Source organism: Odontomachus brunneus, unplaced genomic scaffold (assembly GCF_010583005.1).
Source record: "Odontomachus brunneus isolate Ranch 3 - 2012 unplaced genomic scaffold, Obru_v1 Obru_scaffold_001, whole genome shotgun sequence".
NCBI lineage: Eukaryota > Metazoa > Arthropoda > Insecta > Hymenoptera > Formicidae > Odontomachus > Odontomachus brunneus.
The window spans coordinates 4,948,991-4,969,034 of NW_022639451.1; the positions used below are offsets into that span (position 1 = coordinate 4,948,991).

Below are 20,044 nucleotides of genomic sequence, written 5' to 3' on the forward strand. Positions count from 1 at the left end.
TATATATATATATATATATATATATATATATATATATATATATATGTATATGACATATACCAACCAATATAATATTATAAGCGCACACGGAAAAATACATACTACATTCAAGAAAAAAATGTTACTTATTTTATAAGTCTGTACAAACGCAAATCTATCACAGGTATCTATCATAAGAATCCAATTTATTCAAAATATATTTTTAATCCCAGCAAGTTTAGCGCATTTCAATCACTGGTATTAAATTGAAACTACAATTCGATTTGCTTGCTATATAGAGACGAATCAACGTTATCTCCGATAAAATTTTATAATATTCTTGTAAAGAGAATAAATTTTTCTTTGGGGCGCGTGATAATAAGCGTTTCTAAAGTTACTTTAAGATTGTTATCAAGAAAATAATAACTTAAAAGAAGGAAAAAATAACTAACTAATCGCTTTATTTAGCAGCAGAATGGTATTTGTCTGTGTGCACACGCTTCTTCTCTTTCGGAAATAAAACCGACGGTACTTATCAACGTAAACAGTAAAGAGAATACCTGGGAAATGAGTGCAAATTATATTTATTCTATCTCTCTCTTTCTCTTGCGTTAAAAATTACAATTACTTCCACAAAATGTCCACATGAAATGGATTTGAGCAGAAAAGTAAAAAACCGTGGGAGAAAATTCTTAAAAAGGAAGCAGCGGCTAACTCGACATGCATAACGGTACTTTATATGGATATTTTACGGTGAAACTTTACACGTATATCTTATCTGTGACACTTAATAGAAGATTCTGCGCTCTCATCATAATGATCGGTATTCGATAAAGCATATCTCAATTTACGCTCAACAATGCATGCTGAGTAACTAGGAATTCACCTACCACTGCTCGTCGACAGGACGCGATTGCAAGGCAACGAGCGACTCCGGGACGAATGATCAAAACGTGTACGCGCGAATAGCTGTACACACTCGAGGAAGATGCGATTTTCTCGCTGCAAAACACGAAGCGCGCCGCAGCATTTCGCTGAGAAGCGTCCGCCTTGCATCGTAGACGCACCGTAGCGTAATCGATGTCACAGCTACTCGGTAATTTCAGGTTAAACGCGTATAAATTCTTCGCTCTCATAATTGGCGCGTTAAAAGCGGGAGCTTAATTAAAAGCGACGCTAACGGCTCCTCACTTTATCACAACGAGTCGCGACGATGTCTCTTCATTAATGCCACTCCAAACTCGCTTCTCTGCAGGGGCAGGTACGATAGTGCTCGCTCGCTCGCTCGGCGTATCGTTTTCGTCGAGTTCCGAAACGGTCGGAAGAAGCAGGGGAAACGTACGAACGCGCTAATGTTGAGAGACGGAATCTTGGCGTCTCGTCAACGCGCGCTAAGAGCAAGAGGAAAAGGAGCTGATCTAGAGGGATAGAGAGAAAGAGAGAGAGATGAATCGCGTAAGACGGATAGGAAAAGGAAGCTGCAGACAGAGAGACAAAGGTGGGATTATTAATGATGGTTGCCGCGAGAACCATAAATTCCATGTTCATACACTCGATGCTCGTCCTGCGACGTTTCTAGACTCTCCTTGATTACATCTTCAGACCTGACATTCTGTTTGCGAGGGAACGACGGGATCCAGCACAGCGGTGGCGGCGGCGAGATGGTAACGAGAAAAATTCGCGGCGCGATAAGCCGCGCTGTGCTAAAAGTGACGTGAGGTATCCGCCCGCGCGACGCGACGCGACGCGAAACAACGATTAACAAATAGGCGCGTTTAATAAATATTCACCAGAGGCAATCTCGGCTGGCAATCGACGCCGCCTGCTGAAAGCCCGCCGGGCGCGCGCTCTATCGTGAAAATTTGAATAATAATCGCACGCTACGTACGTACACAGAGAGCAGCGCGAATACGCACGGCCGGCGTAACCGTCTTGCATCCATCATACGGCCGCGTCGTCGCGAGCGACGCGTAATATCTGCCGTTTCGACCTGCACTCTCGCGCTCCTTCTCTCTCCATCCCTCCCTTCTTCTCCTCGGCCGCACAGACTCTCTAACCCGACCACACCGCTCTCTCTTTCTCTCTCTCTCTCTTTCTCTATACCGCTCCTTCTCCACGGCTCTATCCCCCTTACGGAATAAGAGAATCTCATTCCACGTGTTCGATATTTCATGAAAACGTGCTCGGGAGGCCCCTAGCACTGCTAGGTGGAAAGGAATGGGTTAGAAGGGAATGGAACAGCGAGCGCGCGCTCGGCTCGGGAAAGAGCGGCAACGCGCTCGGCCAAGGGACAGGGCAGGTATATCGATTGAACATTCGTTCAAATATTTAAAGGCTATTACCACCGATGTGCTATAGTTGCGCCGCGAGAGCGGCAAGGTCGCTCGCTCAGCGTGTCCAGTGTCTGTCTCGAAATATCAAGCGATACCTTAGACGCGCAGCTTGTACTCGTGTGTCGTGCCTGACGACGAGTCGATGCGAAAATGAGAAACACGGAGCTGAACACGGCTGCGAGTAAGTATCTACATTTCGAGTGTCGAAATAGAATCGCTAGGTTAACAACGATTCAGGGGATCGCTAATCGAAAGGAGTTAATTATTCTATTAGCTGGCCAAAGTCCACCTGATCGTTTTTCAGCCGCGGACAATTTAATTGGATTTAATCGATTTGAGCTTTTGTTTCCGTAGAGTTAATGGAAAGGTAGCATCTCGCGTTCCACGGAGTTAAATGTGTGTTTTACGTTGTGTTAATTAAGAATGATCTACGTGAATAGACGGGGCAACGGAACTCGGAAGAATCGTAAAAAGAGCGTTATGATAAAGAGTAAATTTTTGGCGAGGAAAGCAATCTCTTGCTTAATTTCCCAAATGTATCGTTTCAACAGCGAGAAGGTACACCGCCATTTAGCTAACGCCCTATTACCGCCTTGATGTTTGCGTTTATGGAAATATAAGATGGTGCTCTGTAAGAAACGAAAACCGGGGCTGAAATTGCGTCTGAATAATTAACGATCCTGGAAAAGCGTACCGTCGATAGATAATTCGGCGATTCGCGCGGCGCGCCGGTGCGCTCCCCACTCGCGATCAGTTGGACCAAGTAAATATTAATGCAGCGAGAAGTTTCGCGAGATCGCGATCGTTTCCCAGCGCGTGTACACAGCACGATTTCGTCCATTATCACAGAGAGAACGCGCCGCGGATGAAAGCAGGTTACGATCGAAGTTGGCGCAATTCAACTCTCATCGGCGTAAAAGAGTAGCGCGCGTCTGCCGGCGGAATAACGACCACTCCCGTGGGCGTGAATAACGGAAATTCGCCAGACGAGTCAGAGACGCCTCGAGGATGAAGAGATACTGTTCGATTGCTTTATGGAGAACTCTTCCTATCGTGCGCGGCAAGGTCGAGGCGGAAATGCGCGAACGACGCGTCATACGACCGCCGGATATTTAACCCGGTCGCGCACCCCCGTGTGCACGTGTGTTTCCTCACCGCGTAATGTCGCTGGAGTTCACACTAAGAGAAAAAATATCTAAGATGTTAAAATTTTGCTGAATGCTAATGACGTATTTATTTGTATAAATATAAAATTTACTTGTATAAATATAAAATATTTTTCAAGTGAAGAAATATACATTTCTTTGAAATCTCAGTTTTTCATGAGAGCAACTGTATATCCTGTTTAAATAATAGAATTTAGACTTAAGAAAATATGTTTACTAGTATCCGAAAAAAAATACTTTTTATTTCTTAAACATTTCTTAAACATTTTTTCTCTCAATGTACAATAATCTGGAAATTTCTCGAGAGCTGACGACGCTGCCGTCTCCGATACATGAAAATGTGATCTTTTCTTTCTCAATTTCTTGAACTCGATAAATGTATTATGAAAATTTTAAAAGACTTTTCCTACGTGAGTTCGGAAAAGAAATTAATACCGGCGATTCGAATGATCGCGCGGCTTGAGATTCAAATCGACAGAAATGATTCATGGAGGAGAAACTTATCCTGATTAAAAATGAAGATAAACGTACAAGCGACAGACAGTTTGCGTATTTTCAAGATAACATTTCTGACATCTACTTCAAAATCTTTAGAAAATATTTGTCCTCGTAGTACTCGTCAATTGTATCAAAGATATTACGCTTAAAGTGTTGACGTGACATTTTATCGTCTAAATCCGTAACCGACAACTTGATCGCGAGATAACCTGTTTGCACCATCGGTACGAACGGGTAAAATTGCAAATTTGCGAACGTGTACGTTATACTGCGTCATTATTAAGTATTTGATCTAGGTTAGCTGTCTATATCGCGTGGCATAAGCAATAAAAAATACATTTACATAGATATCTTTAGACACGATGCTTCGTATCGATCAAAGATATGCGTGTTCATCGTATCTCCGGTTTTGCGTTGGTTACTAAATAAATGTGGATTTTGGTATCGAAAAAAATAAAATTACGTAACTGCCTCGATGGCGACGAATTAATTGCATATCAAATTGCTGATTAATAAAACCGCTGAAAAGATAGAAGAAAGAAGAATAGATCGTTGAATAATTGTATGTAGAAATGTGTCAAAACGTTATAAATATGCACGAATTTGTCGTTGTCTTTTCAAAGTAAACACAAGAGTTGCATTAAGAAATTAATTAATAATTCTGTTCTGAAGTAAAGAGAACTTTTAAATATAACAATTTTGTTACTAATTTACTTACGAAATAAATTGCCGAGAAGCGCGTGATTTAATATATATAGAGTACATTACCAGGCCACACACACATGTAAAAGCGTTTCTCTCTTAACCACTTAATCCAATTAGCCTAATAAAATCGTAAAACAGGGTCCAGCTTTCCATAAGAGCTCGTTTAACGTAGATTACATCTCTCAAATTGAGAGCTATCGCCAGTAGCCAGCTGTTCCGCGAACGATTACGAGAAGGTGCGCCGGGTAATGAGCAGTAAGCTTAAAAAACGGGAGAGAGAGGGTAGGAGGAGCGAAAACAGTTGCGAGATGAAGCACCGATCGCGAGAGTGTACGATGTGCGTTTTTCCTGAGACTCGACGGACGAGTGCAGCGCGGGATGCAGCGCAGGGTGCAGCGCGCGCTGCGCAATTTTCGCGAGGTGTCGGTTGCACCGTCGCGAGCCGCGTTCCAATAGGCCGCGCGGATAAATAGGCGCGCATAGTGACGGCGATTGTATCGCGGGTACCGTAATTGGCTACGTAGTTCCTATGCTTGGAATGTTGATTGGCGAGGTACGTGCCAGCCGAGGCGCCGAACAAATTGAACCTTCCGCGCGCGCGAGTGCAAAGCGCGTGACCGCGAATTGGGATTATGTCAATAAATAGGAAAAAGTGCACGTCCGGCACCGAGATGGCGAGTATCATTTTTGACAACAGTCGATTCGCTCGAATGCGCGTGACTTTCGCGTACACGCGTACATGCGAGAGTGAAAAAGCGAGAGAGAAAGAGAGGGGTGGGGAGGGGGAGAGAGAGAGACGGAGAGAGAGAGGGAGAGAGGGAGAGGGGAGGGGGAGAGAGAGAGACGGAGAGAGAGAGGGAGAGAGGGAGAGGGGAGGGGGAGAGAGAGAGACGGAGAGAGAGAGGGAGAGAGGGAGAGGGGAGGGGGAGAGAGAGAGACGGAGAGAGAGAGAGAGAGAGAGAGAGAGAGAGAGAGAGACGGAATGAGGGGGCTCTCGCTGTGCCGTAGGGCCGAAAGACGCAGGTGACGGCCGGACCACCGTGCTCTGAGAGAGAAGTAGAACTTTTTTTTATTTTTCTCCGTTCGGTCATTTGCTCGCGTGCATGCGTGTTGCGAGAAAGAGAAAAAGAGAGAAGAAGGTAATATATGGGCGCATAAAGTTCCGAGTGTGTCCGACCGCGGAGACGGTCGTCAGCCGTGTGTAATCGTGTTATTCATATATGTTGATCGCTGGAGGCGAGAGACGACAGAGCGACGACACATGATAGTTTTGGATCCGGATCGCGCGTCCCGTCTCGCCTCGAAAACACGGTTTCGGTTTTGCGGCGATTATTCGCGGGACTTTCTGAAATTTTTATTCACCGCTGGTTATAAAATATACCCGCCTTTGGGTATTTATGCGAGCCGCATGCGGTCGAAAACTAGGGGAATTTATAAAACGCGAGATGGAAAATTGTAAAAAAGAAGACCCCGTGCGCGCGCTACGATTCGGTCCAGCTGCTGCTGCTGATCTCTCTGACGAGCGGAGTTACGATTACAAGATAAGTTTGCATAATGTGATTCTGAATTTTTATGTTGCGAATATTTAAAATTTTAAATCGGAAAAATTAGAATCCGCTCTCGCTCTTTCTGCCGCGTTGTTATCTTTTCATTAAAGATATCGTATGGAATGTCAAACAATCGCTTTTCAGTGTGTATCTTTTTTGAATTAACAAAATCGATATTCCACTCGAGAAAAATTATGTTTATTAAAAACAGAAAACAACATATTTTTGTTTCCTATTCCGGTTTTTTTTTTTTGTTCGTTAGCATGATTGATTTCATTTGAGTCTTACAACAGAATCGTGCCAGGTGCGAGTTGTACATCGGGGAATGAAGTTTGGGGAATGGGAAATTCGTCGTTTGGCCTGTGCCGCTGAATCAACGGCATTAAAATTTCATAAACAGGATGGAAAGTGCACTCGCGCTTATTGGTACACGGGGCCGTGAAAGCGAGCATCATTTGGTCCACCCAAAAGTTCATAAATGAATCGGTACGCATGAATAATCGTGCGCCCAATGCGACCCTCCTTGCAACTCGCAGAAACTTTTCTGCGCCTCAATTTGCAGTTTTCATAGTCGGCCGATCGATCGTGCGCGCGCGATATCACGCAAAATGCATATTATAGCCTATGTTCCAGAATAATAATGCGTGTATTATCTTCTTTTTGTACTTCTGTATAAACGTAACTGCCCGTTCGTGAGAAAAAAGAGAAATTTGTATTAATATAATTGGCGCGCGTAATTGTATCGTAATTTTGCCGAATAACTCATTTAAAGTCATAAAGATGTAACGGTATTATCGCATTTTCCCGCTACAAATTATGCAACAAATATGAAACGAATTTTATTCTTGGCGCGAATTTCATCCAATTCCCGATATTCGTTATAATTTCTTCCCGATAAAAAGTACATAATACTCAATATTTTCATAATTAAGCTCTGATATTAAATTTCCATTAAGCCGCCAAAGTCCTGCTTGAAATCGATAATTTTTCCATGGTACACTTACGTGGCGTTTCCTTCTGTTTTCAAAACGACGAAACGGAAAATGCCGCGACAGTCGTTCGTTGCGCGTAACAACTAGCGAAAAACCGCAGTAACTGAGTCGTCATTTGTTTTGCGTGGATTAATTTCAGCAACTTCACCCGTAGTTTACTCAGAAAAATCCAGAATTATCTACTGGCGTACTACAAACACTCAATACATCAAGCAGCTTAATTGCTGCTCAATTATAAGGATAAGAAAAATTTATAAAGTTTCTGTCAAATGCACTGAGAAAAAAAATGTTTGGTACTTGTAATTATAATCACATAGGAAAATAATTACAAATTAATTAATATAAAGAGAACTACTTTTGAAATTAAATTTTATAATGTTAGCGATAATAAAATTATGTACATGTTATCATTTTCGTGTTACAACAACCAAAGAATATGGTTGGAACCAAAAATAACTATAATTTTAGTTAGATGAGGCATTTTTCTCTCTCATGCATACATCTCATGCATTGTATGCAATAATTCCTAATTCAGTTATCGATACATGCGAAGGAAAAATGCAATAATTCCGCTGTGAATACAAGCAAATAAAAATTCAACGATTTCAAATTTTTTTATGATCTACAATAGACTGTAACACAGGTTTGCGTGCTGTCGTCAAACGAGGACGCTTGTTCTGGGCCGCAACTTCGGTCGTCAAATGTTGATAGCTCGTTTACCGTGCAGCCTGTGTTTCTGCGAAATCATGCGTTCCGTTCAACCGCGTGGAGAATAAATTAAAGTTTGCCAACTAATTTGAATGGACATCGGCGGTGTGTGAAAATAAAAACCACGACGCGTACCCACAAATTCGAGCGATGCATTCCAATTGCGGGCTCCGGTTACGCGGCGATTTGCAGTCAGTATGAGGAATTTTGGTAAACAAAATTATTTCGTCGAGTTTTTTTTAACGAAAAGCACTTGTTAGCGCTGTGACTACGTTGCTCGCCGAAACGATTCGCGCGGGAAACATCGTTGATATTAGGCGGAATAATAGTCCTCTGGCGATAGAGGTGCGCGAACTACGTGTGTCTCGCGCGATTATAATACTCGTTTGCGATTATTTCCGCGCGCCGAAGTTTCGCATAAGAGCGATGCGTTCACAATAAGTACACAGAGATGAAATTTCCGAGCGTAACCACAGTTAATATCGCATCACTAAACGAAATGACTTTGCGAGTTTCGTTATTGGCTACGCGATGAAAAATTTCACTGATCAACTATAATGAATCCCGACGCATTCATTCTTGAATAGATTCCAGTCGTGTTTTTGTATGCGACGCGACACAATATAGTTCGAGTTTCGTTCACGATATCGCCAACTTTTACTCGCGAAAATTCTTCACTCTGCATGTCCGATTAACGAGCGCATCAATCTCCTTTGCGTTATTCTCTTAGCATTCTCGTTACGAGCCATTTGGTCGTCGCGAAAAATCGATACGTCTCGCTTACGTGCCGTCTTTAGCGATACGCCTGAGCATCGTAGAAGCAATAACCTCAGAGAATAAGACTCGACCTCACCGAGGGTGATGGTAGACGGCATAAACGTCGTTTTATAACGTCGCGACCCGACACGACTGTAAGTAACGCCGAACTTACTCGCGCGATAAAAGCCACCCACGCTTCCGAACACCGAGTGTCTACTTTTCGTTCACATTCGCTTCGCCATGCGGTTAATTAACGTATGCGCGCGGAAGAGGGGGAGAGAAAAAGAAAGTATCGCCACGCGCGTGCAGTCCGACTCATTAGCGACTCAAAGCGCGGTTTTAAAATTATTTCCAGAACGATAAAGCGCGCGGCGGCTTTATAACTCTGATAATGAGCGTATGACTAATCATTCTCGAAATTGTCGCACGTTTTATTATAGCAATATCCAATTAATCGCACACGGACGCGACTCGCTGTGCGTCGCATAACGAAGTACGTCACGGATAAAGGATTCCGCGCGGATCGAACCAAGTGCAACGGTAAAAATACGAAGTATGCGCGTCCTACGCTGCAGCGGATATGAATGATTCATGTCGTACTCGCGAATTTGCACGGTAAAATTTATTGGAATTTTAATCCCCAGTGTAAGGAGAAACACACGTATATGTACACGTGTATTTGTATATGTAAAACTCAGCCGACTTTTTCCCAGATAGAGAGCGATGCAAAGTTACCCGCTAAAAATCCTCAATTTACGTAGGTAGGTCCCCGCCGACATCGCGTATCGTATTATTCTCTCCGTACGAGAACGCGTTTCAAAAGTTATAGGCATTAAACGGAGCTTTCATACGCACCGCATCGCCGCTCTCGTCGCCGTGAAATGACGGAGAGGAACGAAGAGGGGGGAGAGGGAGACATAAAAAAATGAAATAACTCTGAGGCGAGCTTGCGCGAGAGAAAGAGCTGCATGCGCGAACCGTTAAATTCTCCATCTCGATCTGGTTCTTGCATCATAAATGAAAGTACAACGCGTGTGCAGCCGGCGCTCTTTCTCTCCCCCCTCCCTTCCCTCTCTTTCTCTCTCGCGCGGCGAATTCACATTAACCCGGAGCCTTTTCCGAACTCGACGCACGGTCCTGACTAAATCCACCGCTAATTCCACACGTGTATGCATTGTATGCATCAGACTTCGGCTCTTCGACGAGAATATCCCTCTCCACGTATCTCTCGCTGCGCGAGATCGATCCGCAAGCGATCGTTCGCTCGCAAGTCGTCGCGCTTTGAAAGCACGTGCTTGCTTGCTTGCGAGTGTGCACACATATACATTCAGGCCTCGGCATACTCTACCACCGGATATATTAAACTCCGTCAACGAAGTTACCGGGAAATCGAAAACTCCGTCGTACGACTTAGTCGCGTTACGTTAAGAACGTACGTACTTGTTAAGCGCGCCGCACGAGTACTTTCCTCCGCGTGGTACCCGCTTCAAACCGCTCTTCTGCGACAACGCGCGCGAAAGTTCCTCGGAGAAAACGTCTTTCGAGCCACGGAACTGACTCTTAGCGAGGGCGCCTCCACGCATCCGCGTATCTCAATTAGACCGACTGCATGGAAAAGCTCTTTTTAGACAGGACCACGGATGTAGTCGGGTCGGATTGCAAAGATATGTTTGTGTAACTTCACGCTGCATCGCTGACACGTAAATAAAGAACGAATATGAGATGTCACGGCTATGTGTACGTTGGAAAGTAAGTTGGAAAGAAACTACAAGTTGCAATAACGCTGGAAACTCCCGAAAACTGGGTTTTCCTCCATCAAAAGTGAATCGGCCGTCATGTTTCTCCGTTATCTTGAGACAGTGATGCTACGCGTTTTATAAGTCAAATAGTCATTAGATTATGCCTCAAGTCAAGATTCCGCAGCGCGGTTTCCTAAAGCGCCTCCTTTCGCGACCGATCATAGTTGAAAAATTAATCGCGCCTCGGTAATAACTTCGTTAAAGAACTTTAAAGAAAACTTGCTTCTGTTTTCGATAAGAAACAACAAGTGGTAATAATGGTGAAAACTTTCTAAACTGGTCTTTCTCCTCCATCAAAAGTAAAATTGAGTGTCACGTTTCATCGCCGTGTTTCAAGAATGCGATACTATGTACATCTCATATTAATTAAATCCCGCCCCAAGCTAAGAGTCTGTACCTTAAAACGTTTCTTTTTGTGATCAGTTATAGTTGAAAAGTTGTTTTCATTTCGATAATTTCTCGTAAAGAAACTTTGTTTGTACTTCTGATAAGGAATATCGTTACGTGCTTACACATCATAAATGATTCAACGATAACTGATTTCACCCACTGACCAAAATGCATATGTATAAACGTGTTGTATAAAGGCCAATTTGCTCAATGAGTGAAAAAACAGCCAGAATGTGTTGCGGATATCAGCCACAAAGTAAATTTAATAAATAATGCCTGCTCTCTCTCATATGTAATAATAGGTAAGCCAATTTACACGCATCGATGTGAACGATTTCGTCAGTTATTTTCACGAGATTTAAATCATGACACATTTTTTTTCTTAGAACAACTTCTGTGGTTGTTAACATTCCTAAGGAAATAATTTCTACCGTTCTTTCACTTCCGTTCGGAAGCGACATCTAGAAGTGAAGACATAACGTATGACCGGTAGCGTTGTCGGTGAGTCAAGAGAGGATAAGAACGTGTATGGTAAAACACGGCACGCTTGTCCTTATCTCGAGCTGGTGGCTAATGCAACGAAATAATGAATCAGGGGATTATCTACGCTCGTAGGGCGTGCCACGTGAGGGCTGTGAGTTTTCAGTATTATCTTCGTCTCAGGTACCCCCCTTGGCGGCTGGCACACCTGAGCGGCTGCTCGATGGCCCGATAATTCGAGTAGTATTGTCGTGGCTAATCGCGCCACGTATCGTAATGTATTAAAGGTGATGCGTGCATGCCAACACGAATGACGTGAGGAAAGTGGGAGCGTATAATGTCGACAACGCGCATCACCGACGTCGGTGTCACGAAGACCGAATAATGTCATCGTTTGTAAAATTGGAAGTGATTGCGCTGCGCGTAACTGTATTATTTGTACGAAAGGAGATAACAACAATTAAAAAAGATATAACTTTATGCTTGAATATCGCAGAAAATACATTTTATGCGAGAAAATGTACCATTTCAAATGGTACATTTGATTGGTACATTTTGGTTTTAATGCCATTATGTCTACGGTAAACTTCGCACACTGTTCTCGTTATTAATGTGTAACAGATGTAACATTATTCATTTATATAATAATGCACGATGTTTGCTTTAAACTCATATTATAAATAATATATATGCATATTTAATACGTTTGGACGTTAATTCTTAAAGATGTTCTCAGAGAGGAATATATGCTATGCTTTGCGCTTATAATTAATATAATTTATATAAATTAATGTTGATTTAATTAATTAATATATAGTTAACATTATTCCGTTCACAGAATATTCCTAAAAAAATATGCTTTCAATAAAATATTAATTGTATCAAGTTTATTAATAAGAAATGCTCTATAACACATTTAAAATTTCTAATGGTAACTGCATTGTGTACGAAATAAAAACTATTTTCGAATAACCAAGAATTAAATTAATAATTTCACGCGATATTCCAAAAGCGCTCTTTCACTTTCTCTTATTTTAACGATTTATTTGATATCTAGTTGGTTTATTCGAGAGCAAAGTTCAGATCGTTTCGTATTGAAGTTGCTACGATATTCAACAGTAGTTATATCTCCCTTCAAGGGGTTCTATAGATTCTATAGTGTGACAGCGGAGTTTCTCTCTCCAAAGTAAATCGACTCACCGGTGTTGTGTACGGTTGACAGGCCAGCCTGATGCCGTCGTGCCGCAGCTTCTCCTGCAACAGCATCCTCAGCTGCATCCTGGGAATTCTCACCAGCTCGGCCTTGCCCTCCTCATATTCGTCCGCGAACTTGGTCAGCTCCTGACCGCCGCTGGAGGAGCTGGCCGTGGGCGACGCGCGCTGCACTTCCTTATCGCTGGGTGGCCGCTCGGACGACGTTCTCGACGACTTGGAGCTGACGTTGTCGCAGTTGATGCAGTCGTTCGTCTCCTCCAGCGTGAAATACACACTCGCGGCACCCTCCTCGCGCAGAGTCTTTACCGATTGCAATAGGCGGGCGCGATGCGTCTGATTGAAGACGCCGATCGCGTCGAGATCGGGATCGCCGATCTGTTTGCAGATCTCAAGGTCGTCGTAGCCGTTGTCGATGAATGACTCCGAGTACTGGCCGAGGTGGAGCGACCGCAGCCACTCGACCACGATGTTGCTCGCCATGGTCATCTCGGCTCTCTCTTTCTTTCTTCCTCCTCTATCTCGTTGCGCTCGCGTAGGCCCGGCTACGCCCCCGCGCTTGTTCGACTCTTTTAAAACGGTCTCCGCTCGCTCGTCCTTCCTTCCTCACCGCTTCGCGTTGCCCTTTTCCTCCTCTCTCTCCCTTGCCCCGCTCCACGCGTTCGACGATTCCGCGCGCGCGTTCCTTTATCCGCTATACTTGGCAGCTACCATCCCGCGAGGCCGCCTTCCAGACGACGTAACAACGTCCATCGAGGCATTTCGGCTCGAATAAATCGGACCTACGCTTCTCTAGCGCGACATTCTCCTCCGCGTGCGATCGACCGCGGTCTTTAACGAGCGTCGCCTCGGGACTGACGACCCTGGGACACGCGGCGGCGATTCGCGGCGGTCACGTTCGCCGCTTGACATGTACCGCTCCACGGCTCATTACGAGATGTACGGGGACGATCGTCGTCGAGTCGGAGGACCGGCGCTTGTCGTCCTCGGTGATACGATCGTCCGGTCGATGTCTCAGTTTTTATACCGCTTCTCTCGTTCGTTTTCGAGCGCGATCGGATCCTCGGGTAAATGCGAAGGCGGAGCAGCAGCCGTGACGAGCTGGAGGGCAAACGACCGGTCGAATCTCGTTCTATTTCACGCGGTGTGCGCGCGACAGAGAGAGAACGCGGGAGAAAGAAAGAGACGGAGGGATACAGCGCGGAAGATTTGGGGAAAAATTTAGAGGGACCACTCGGTTGTTCCCAGCGGCGCGCCACACGACAGCAGTCGCCCCGAGTGTATCTCGATAAATCCCGACGAGTCCTTTGTGTACTGCACCCTTCGGATGTGCCTCCCAGGACCGAATCCGGCACACAGCCACTCAGAGTCGCATCACTTATTTCGGTCTTGCAGTGTCTATTTACGCGAAGAGAAACGGATTTTCGAGATTGACACGCGAATCGGCGACCTGGCCAAGTATGCTTCTTTACGTTCACGAGAAATCATCAGTTGGCGCGAGTAACGTCGTCGCCGGCGGACTCGCTAGATCGATGATCGATGAGAAAACGGGGCGCAATTTCCGCACGACGTGTCGTCGCGCACACTACGAGGTGACGACGGGCCACGGAGATGACCTGCCAGTCTCGTCCGCCCGTTTGGAGAAACTCGAGAGTTCCGGCCAAGGACAGATCTCGCGAAGGACGATTCACAACGGCTCTCCTTCGTCGACGAAATACGGCTGGCGAGAGCACCGAATGGAAGACGATCGTAGTAGGGTTAACGCGAGATTTACGTCGATGTGTATTCGCGCAAGGCTCCGTTGTTGGAAAGAGCTGGTTGCGTCGTCGATGTCACGACGCCGGCGAGCGATCTCACGACTCGTCACCTTTAGGGACCTTGAAACTCGCGGCGACGCGTTCACTGTCACGTAACTTGATATCCACGATCGACGAGCCGTTTTTAATTACTCGTCTTCGATAAGTGTTGCACTGAGAAAAACTCGACGACGGAACGTACTTTGTTGACTCACCCGGTTAAAAGCGCGACGAAGACTTGCTCCCGAAAACGCAGCACGGCGAGCCGGGAAAGCGTAATTCGGCTGCTCCTTGGAAATGGCGCCCGATTTGTCGCTTGACCTACAGCACGGCGAATCTCGTATCTCAGTCACACGCGACGTCACACCACCGGCTATTCCATGCGTTGAAGTTTCCTCTCGCGCAAGGACGTTCGAGACGTACAAACGAATCGGGATACCGACTGCAATAAAAAAAAAAGTAAGGAAGTGCCTGTGCCGCTGAGAAGACACTATTCGGTGATCATCTCCGATTTGCAGCAGTCAATCGTCATACACAAATCGCGTCGTACGCAAGAACCAATAGCGTCTCTTTAACGGCCCGCGCGCACGTCTCATTGGCTTGTTGAAATAACGGCGACAGTCGGTTAAGTTGACATTGTACACGAAATCGTAGCGACCGATTCTGTCTCGTGGCCGATCGAGAGGAAAGCGACGACGAGCGTCGGAGTCCCGGTCTCACCTCGATCCCGGTCCGTATTATACGTCCGATTGAGAAAAACGACGAGCAAGCAGCAAGTCCACGTCGTACACGCACACCGGCACGTCCCGACCGGCGTCCCCCTCGGTCGTAGGAGACGAACGACGACGATAGCGCGAGCACGGTGGACACGATGACGGGTGTACGACGTAGCCGATGATCCTCGTCACGAGCGCGAACCGCTCATAGTCACAAGGAAGACGTCATCGTCGGTGTTCGGCGAGACACGCGAGACGCAACACTACTGCACGACACTACCGCGACGCGGCACACGGCTCGACTGACACGAGACACTCACCAGAGGGAACCCCACTCGTCTGCTCTTCGCAAGCTTCCCCCACCATGCCGCTGGCGCTGCCGCCGACGCCGCTAGTCTAGTCTTTCCCCCACCATCGCCACATTCCCGAGATCACCCACTACTCGCGCAACGTGCGATCTCGTCGGCTGGCAGGCGACAGTACCGGCGGCGGAGGACGACGCGCCGCTGCATCAGAATGCAACAGCTGCCGGGATGGACCGGTCTCGGAGCGACGCGACGCAAAGAACAGGGCGGGCTCTCCGAGTCACGGAAAACCCGCCCGCCAACTGGCGACACTTTTCCGCCAAAATTTCAGATGCTGAAACTCACGACTCTTCACTGTGCTCTCGAATAGGGAAACTCGCGTTAGCCGTAGCGAACACACATCCCAGAGAGATTCCATTTCCCTCTTCTGTGATATACTTTTACGCCCAGATAATAACACCGCCCTTGTTGACGTTTGGAAAGGTCGTTTTAGCAGGAAGAAGCGTTTTAATGTCGTCGTTCCGATGTAAATTTCTCGTAAAGCGTTATTAGAAAAATCGAACGGACGACGAAGGGACGGTTGAATCTACGTTGATGATAATTTGAAGAATTTAGAAGATGATAATTTAGCGAACGGGTCAAATATATCGCATGTGCATTTGGTATATTCGGTATAATGGAACACGACAAGAGCAATTAATCTTTAAGATATTTAATTGTGTCGTAACACGCGCTCATAAATGCTACGTAAAAATTTATTTTAAGTAGCTCGTACAATTATACTTGCATCACGCGTATAAATATAATGAAAATGCATAAAACGGCCGTCCTAACATTCAGGGAATTGTACCTTCATAATTTGGAGATAATAATTCCTGGGCGAGTGAGAAGCCGAGAATGAAAACATGAATAAGTCAGTATGCTGTGTAAGGCAGAGCAAGCGATGGGCGAATATGGACGATAAAAGTGTAAAAATGTTTGCAAATGCAATTTATGAATGATGTTGGATGAAAATAAAAGGAAATACTCGAGAATAGATAGAACCCGGACAAAATAGATACGAGGTAATAAACTTCTGCACATGATTAATAGAAGCGACGATAACGAATAATTAAACTAGTTGTTTAATTTCGCGATAATTCTTACTTATTCAATTCCAAAAAACAATCATCGCATATCTCCGCAGACGTTCTTTCAATGCACATCATTATTACGAAACTGATTAATATATTTTATGGATAATTGTTACCACAATATAATGCAATGAAAGTAGTATGGGATATAAACGAGTTGCACGGTCGAAATAAATTCTGTCTTTCATCTAAATTAATTCCAAAAAAAATTTCGCAGAGTACATGCGTGCATCAGTAAATAACAGTTTAAACATTGGTGACGCTGCGTAATTTACATCTAACAGAGAGAATAACATTATCCGATTTCCGAACTTGACTACTGAACGTGACAATATTTATCATGATGTTAATTTTCATGGTAGTAACGTGTACATCCTTTGCTAAAAGATAAACGCCATTTATCAAGACTCGACGTCGCATATATTTCTGATATCATATTATTTATTCATCATTCTGTGATTAAATTCCCGATTAATAAATTCGGTGATATCCAATTCTATTGTTATTTGAGCGAGTTGATATTAACAAGTGGAAGAGACACAGACTCGACACGTCGCGACAAGCACCGACTGTCGCACAACGAGATTATTCACTAATAATGTACTTACAATATTGCTACGGCATCTTACGAGGATCACATATCCCTGCTTTCAGCATTCCCGATACATATTCTCGCACGAGACTCATTTTCGACAGATAAAAGACGCGTAAAGCGCGGAGCAATATGGCTTGATGTGTCTATGGCGGTTGCTCAATGTAAAAAGATCGATTTCGAAGATAGCCTCGCAATTGCCAACATACATCGCAAGTGTATGCTAAATCGTGAACAGTGTCGCGATGTGATAAGGACGCGTCCTATGGAATACCTTGTCTCTCTTGCTCTTGCGCTACCGCCCCAGATTCGATGTTGCACACACTTCACATATCTTTCATCTTTCCCTCTGATCGTCATCACATTCCTAACTCCCAATTAATAAATCCCACGATCGCCTGATTCTATTGCTACTTGAGTGAGTCATTGTTAATAAGTGGAAGAGACACCGATTCGACATGTCGCGACAAGCACCGACTATACACACCGAGAAACAAATTACCCGCTAACAACGTACTTACAATAGTATTACGACGTCCTGACGATCGCACATCGCTGTTTTCGGCATTCCCGATACTTATTTCCGCACGAGACTCGCTTTCGACAGATAAAAGACGCGTAAAGCCCGGAGTAATATGGGTCGATGTGTCCATGACGGTTGCTCAACGTAAAAAGATCGGTTTCGAAGATGGCCGCGCAATTGCCAACATACGTCGCAAGTGCGCGCCAAATCGTGAACAATGTCGCGATCTGATAAGGACGCGCTCTATGGAGTATCCCCTGTCTCTCTTGCTACTGTCCGAAATTTTATATCGTATACATTTCTCGCGTCATTTCATCTTTCCTTCCGATCGTCACTATATTCCTAACTTCCGATTAATAAATCCGGCGTTCGCCCGATTCTATTGCTACTTGAGTGAGTCGAGTAAGTGGAAGAGAAACCGACTATTTACGTCGTGACAAGTACACCGAGGCTATTTAAAAGTATACTTACGATACGTTCCGACGATCGTACATCGCTATTTTCGACACTCTCGACACTTATTTCCGCGCGAGACTCACTTTCGACGGACAGAAGATGTGTGAAGCGCGGAACGACGTCGATCGATGTGTTCACGGCGGCTGCTTTGTGCAAAGAGATCGAGAATATCCGCGCAATGCATGACGGACGCCGAAAATGCGAAATGAAACGTGAACGCGGTTCGACAACGACGCGCTGTGGTATATACCTCTCTCTTTCTCTCTTGCTGACAGCCGATGTTATTGTCCAAGACTTGGTGTCGCATACGTTTCCGCGTCATTTTATCTTTCTCTTTCCAATCTAATTATCACTACGCTTTTACTTCCCCATTAATAAGTTCCACGATTGCTTGATTCTATTGCTACTTGAGTGAGTCGATGGTGAAATGAGAGTGACAAACGTCGACTCGACACGACGCGACGCGATAAGCACCGATTGGATACACCGAGAAATGAGATTTCTCCCTAATAACATATTTACGATACGTCCTGACGATCGCACATCGCTGTTCTCGATATTCCAACACTTATTTTCGTATGAGACTCACTTGCGATGAACAGAAGATGCGTACAACGCGGAGAGATGTCGATCGATGTTTTCACGGCTACTGCTTGATGTAAAGAGATCGAAGATGCACGCTCTATACATAAAGCCACGAAAACGTCTCGCGCGCACGCCGCGACGCGCCGCGACGCGGTAACCAATCAACGTATTGCATTTCTATAAGAATAAGGAGTAAGTCCATTTAACGCTTCGGACGATTCAGAGCGACGGATACATCAGTTGTATTGTTTTATTTGACGGTTCAAAGCATTTGCAACGTCGAACGGACTCTACCCAAGATTATTAGCTACTGTGGTTGTCTTACTATTAGGAAAATCAGATAGTTTTTAGATAGATCAGAGAATTACTATACATTTTCGATTAATCACATTCGCTCCTAGATATGCGTATCTCACGTTTTCGCTTTCTAGATTGATTCACGGTCATAAAAAAATGCAAAGCTAGGAATAAAAATAAGATTGAACAAATACTTTTAAATAAAACGAAAACTTTTAGTAACTACCATACATCGACATTAAAACGCATCCACGAAACTGATTGTATACGCGAGATAACTTGACTAATTTTTACAATAAATTATTTATAGTGACTTTTCAGACGATTGCAATATATATATATATATATATATATATATATATATATATATTTAGAGATTCATTATACAATACAACTTTTCAATTATATATGTGTATCGCCAATACTGAAGCCAAATATTAAAGCAACTCTTGATTAATCTAGAAAGCGGAGACGTATTTTCTGAAAGAATTAATGATTATTGGAAATTCTAGAAAAACAAATGTTATAGCATGTTCGACTGGCTCTGGGTTAACCCACTCTGGGTTATTCAGCCTACATTTATTGGTCGAACAAATACTTATAAGCTTTATGATTGGTTAGTAGAGACTTACGACGTCATTAATTGCTCTTGGAGCGATTAACCTAGGGATAGTCGAACACTCTATTAGTTGAAAATATTAGTAACTATGCGACATTGGCATTGATTGGCTACCGCAGCTGATTGGCTACTGCATCGCTGACTACAGCGGCGAACGTTTTCGCGTCTGTTTTTACACGCGTTTTCCATGTTTTTGTATCGAGCGACTGTTGTCAACATATCGATCGACATTGCTTCGCATTTCATGCGTCTTTTGTCTGTTGACAGTGAGTCTTGTAGGGAAATAAGTATCGTGACTGCCGAAAATAATGATATGCGATTGTCGAGATATATCGTAAGTACGTTATTAGTAATCTTCTCATGCCTGCGTGTGTATAATCTGTGCTTATCGCAATGTGTCGAGTCGGTGTTTTTTTAACCTTGTTAATACTTTCGACTCACTTACAAATAGCAA

At 44.4% G+C, this 20,044-nt stretch overlaps 1 protein-coding gene across 5 annotated transcripts in view; it reads right to left on the reverse strand.

Annotated features, from left to right (window-relative positions):
- LOC116840204 (SAM and SH3 domain-containing protein 1-like) overlaps positions 1 to 18,733 on the reverse strand; it is a 423,731-nt gene extending 404,998 nt beyond the window's left edge. For 2 of the 5 annotated variants that reach the window (XM_032827438.1, XM_032819272.1), the window contains exons 1-2: positions 15,401 to 18,733; positions 12,557 to 14,806 (exon numbers count right to left, since the gene is read on the reverse strand). In XM_032827438.1, coding sequence (XP_032683329.1) covers positions 12,557 to 13,057 — 501 coding nt within the window. In that variant the 5' untranslated portion in view covers positions 13,058 to 14,806; positions 15,401 to 18,733. Of the gene's footprint in view, positions 1 to 12,556; positions 14,807 to 15,400 lie in introns of those variants that run through there. The other 3 variants (XM_032806658.1, XM_032834978.1, XM_032810903.1) reach the window with 2 other exon arrangements.
- Between the last annotated feature and the right edge of the window lie 1,311 nt (positions 18,734 to 20,044).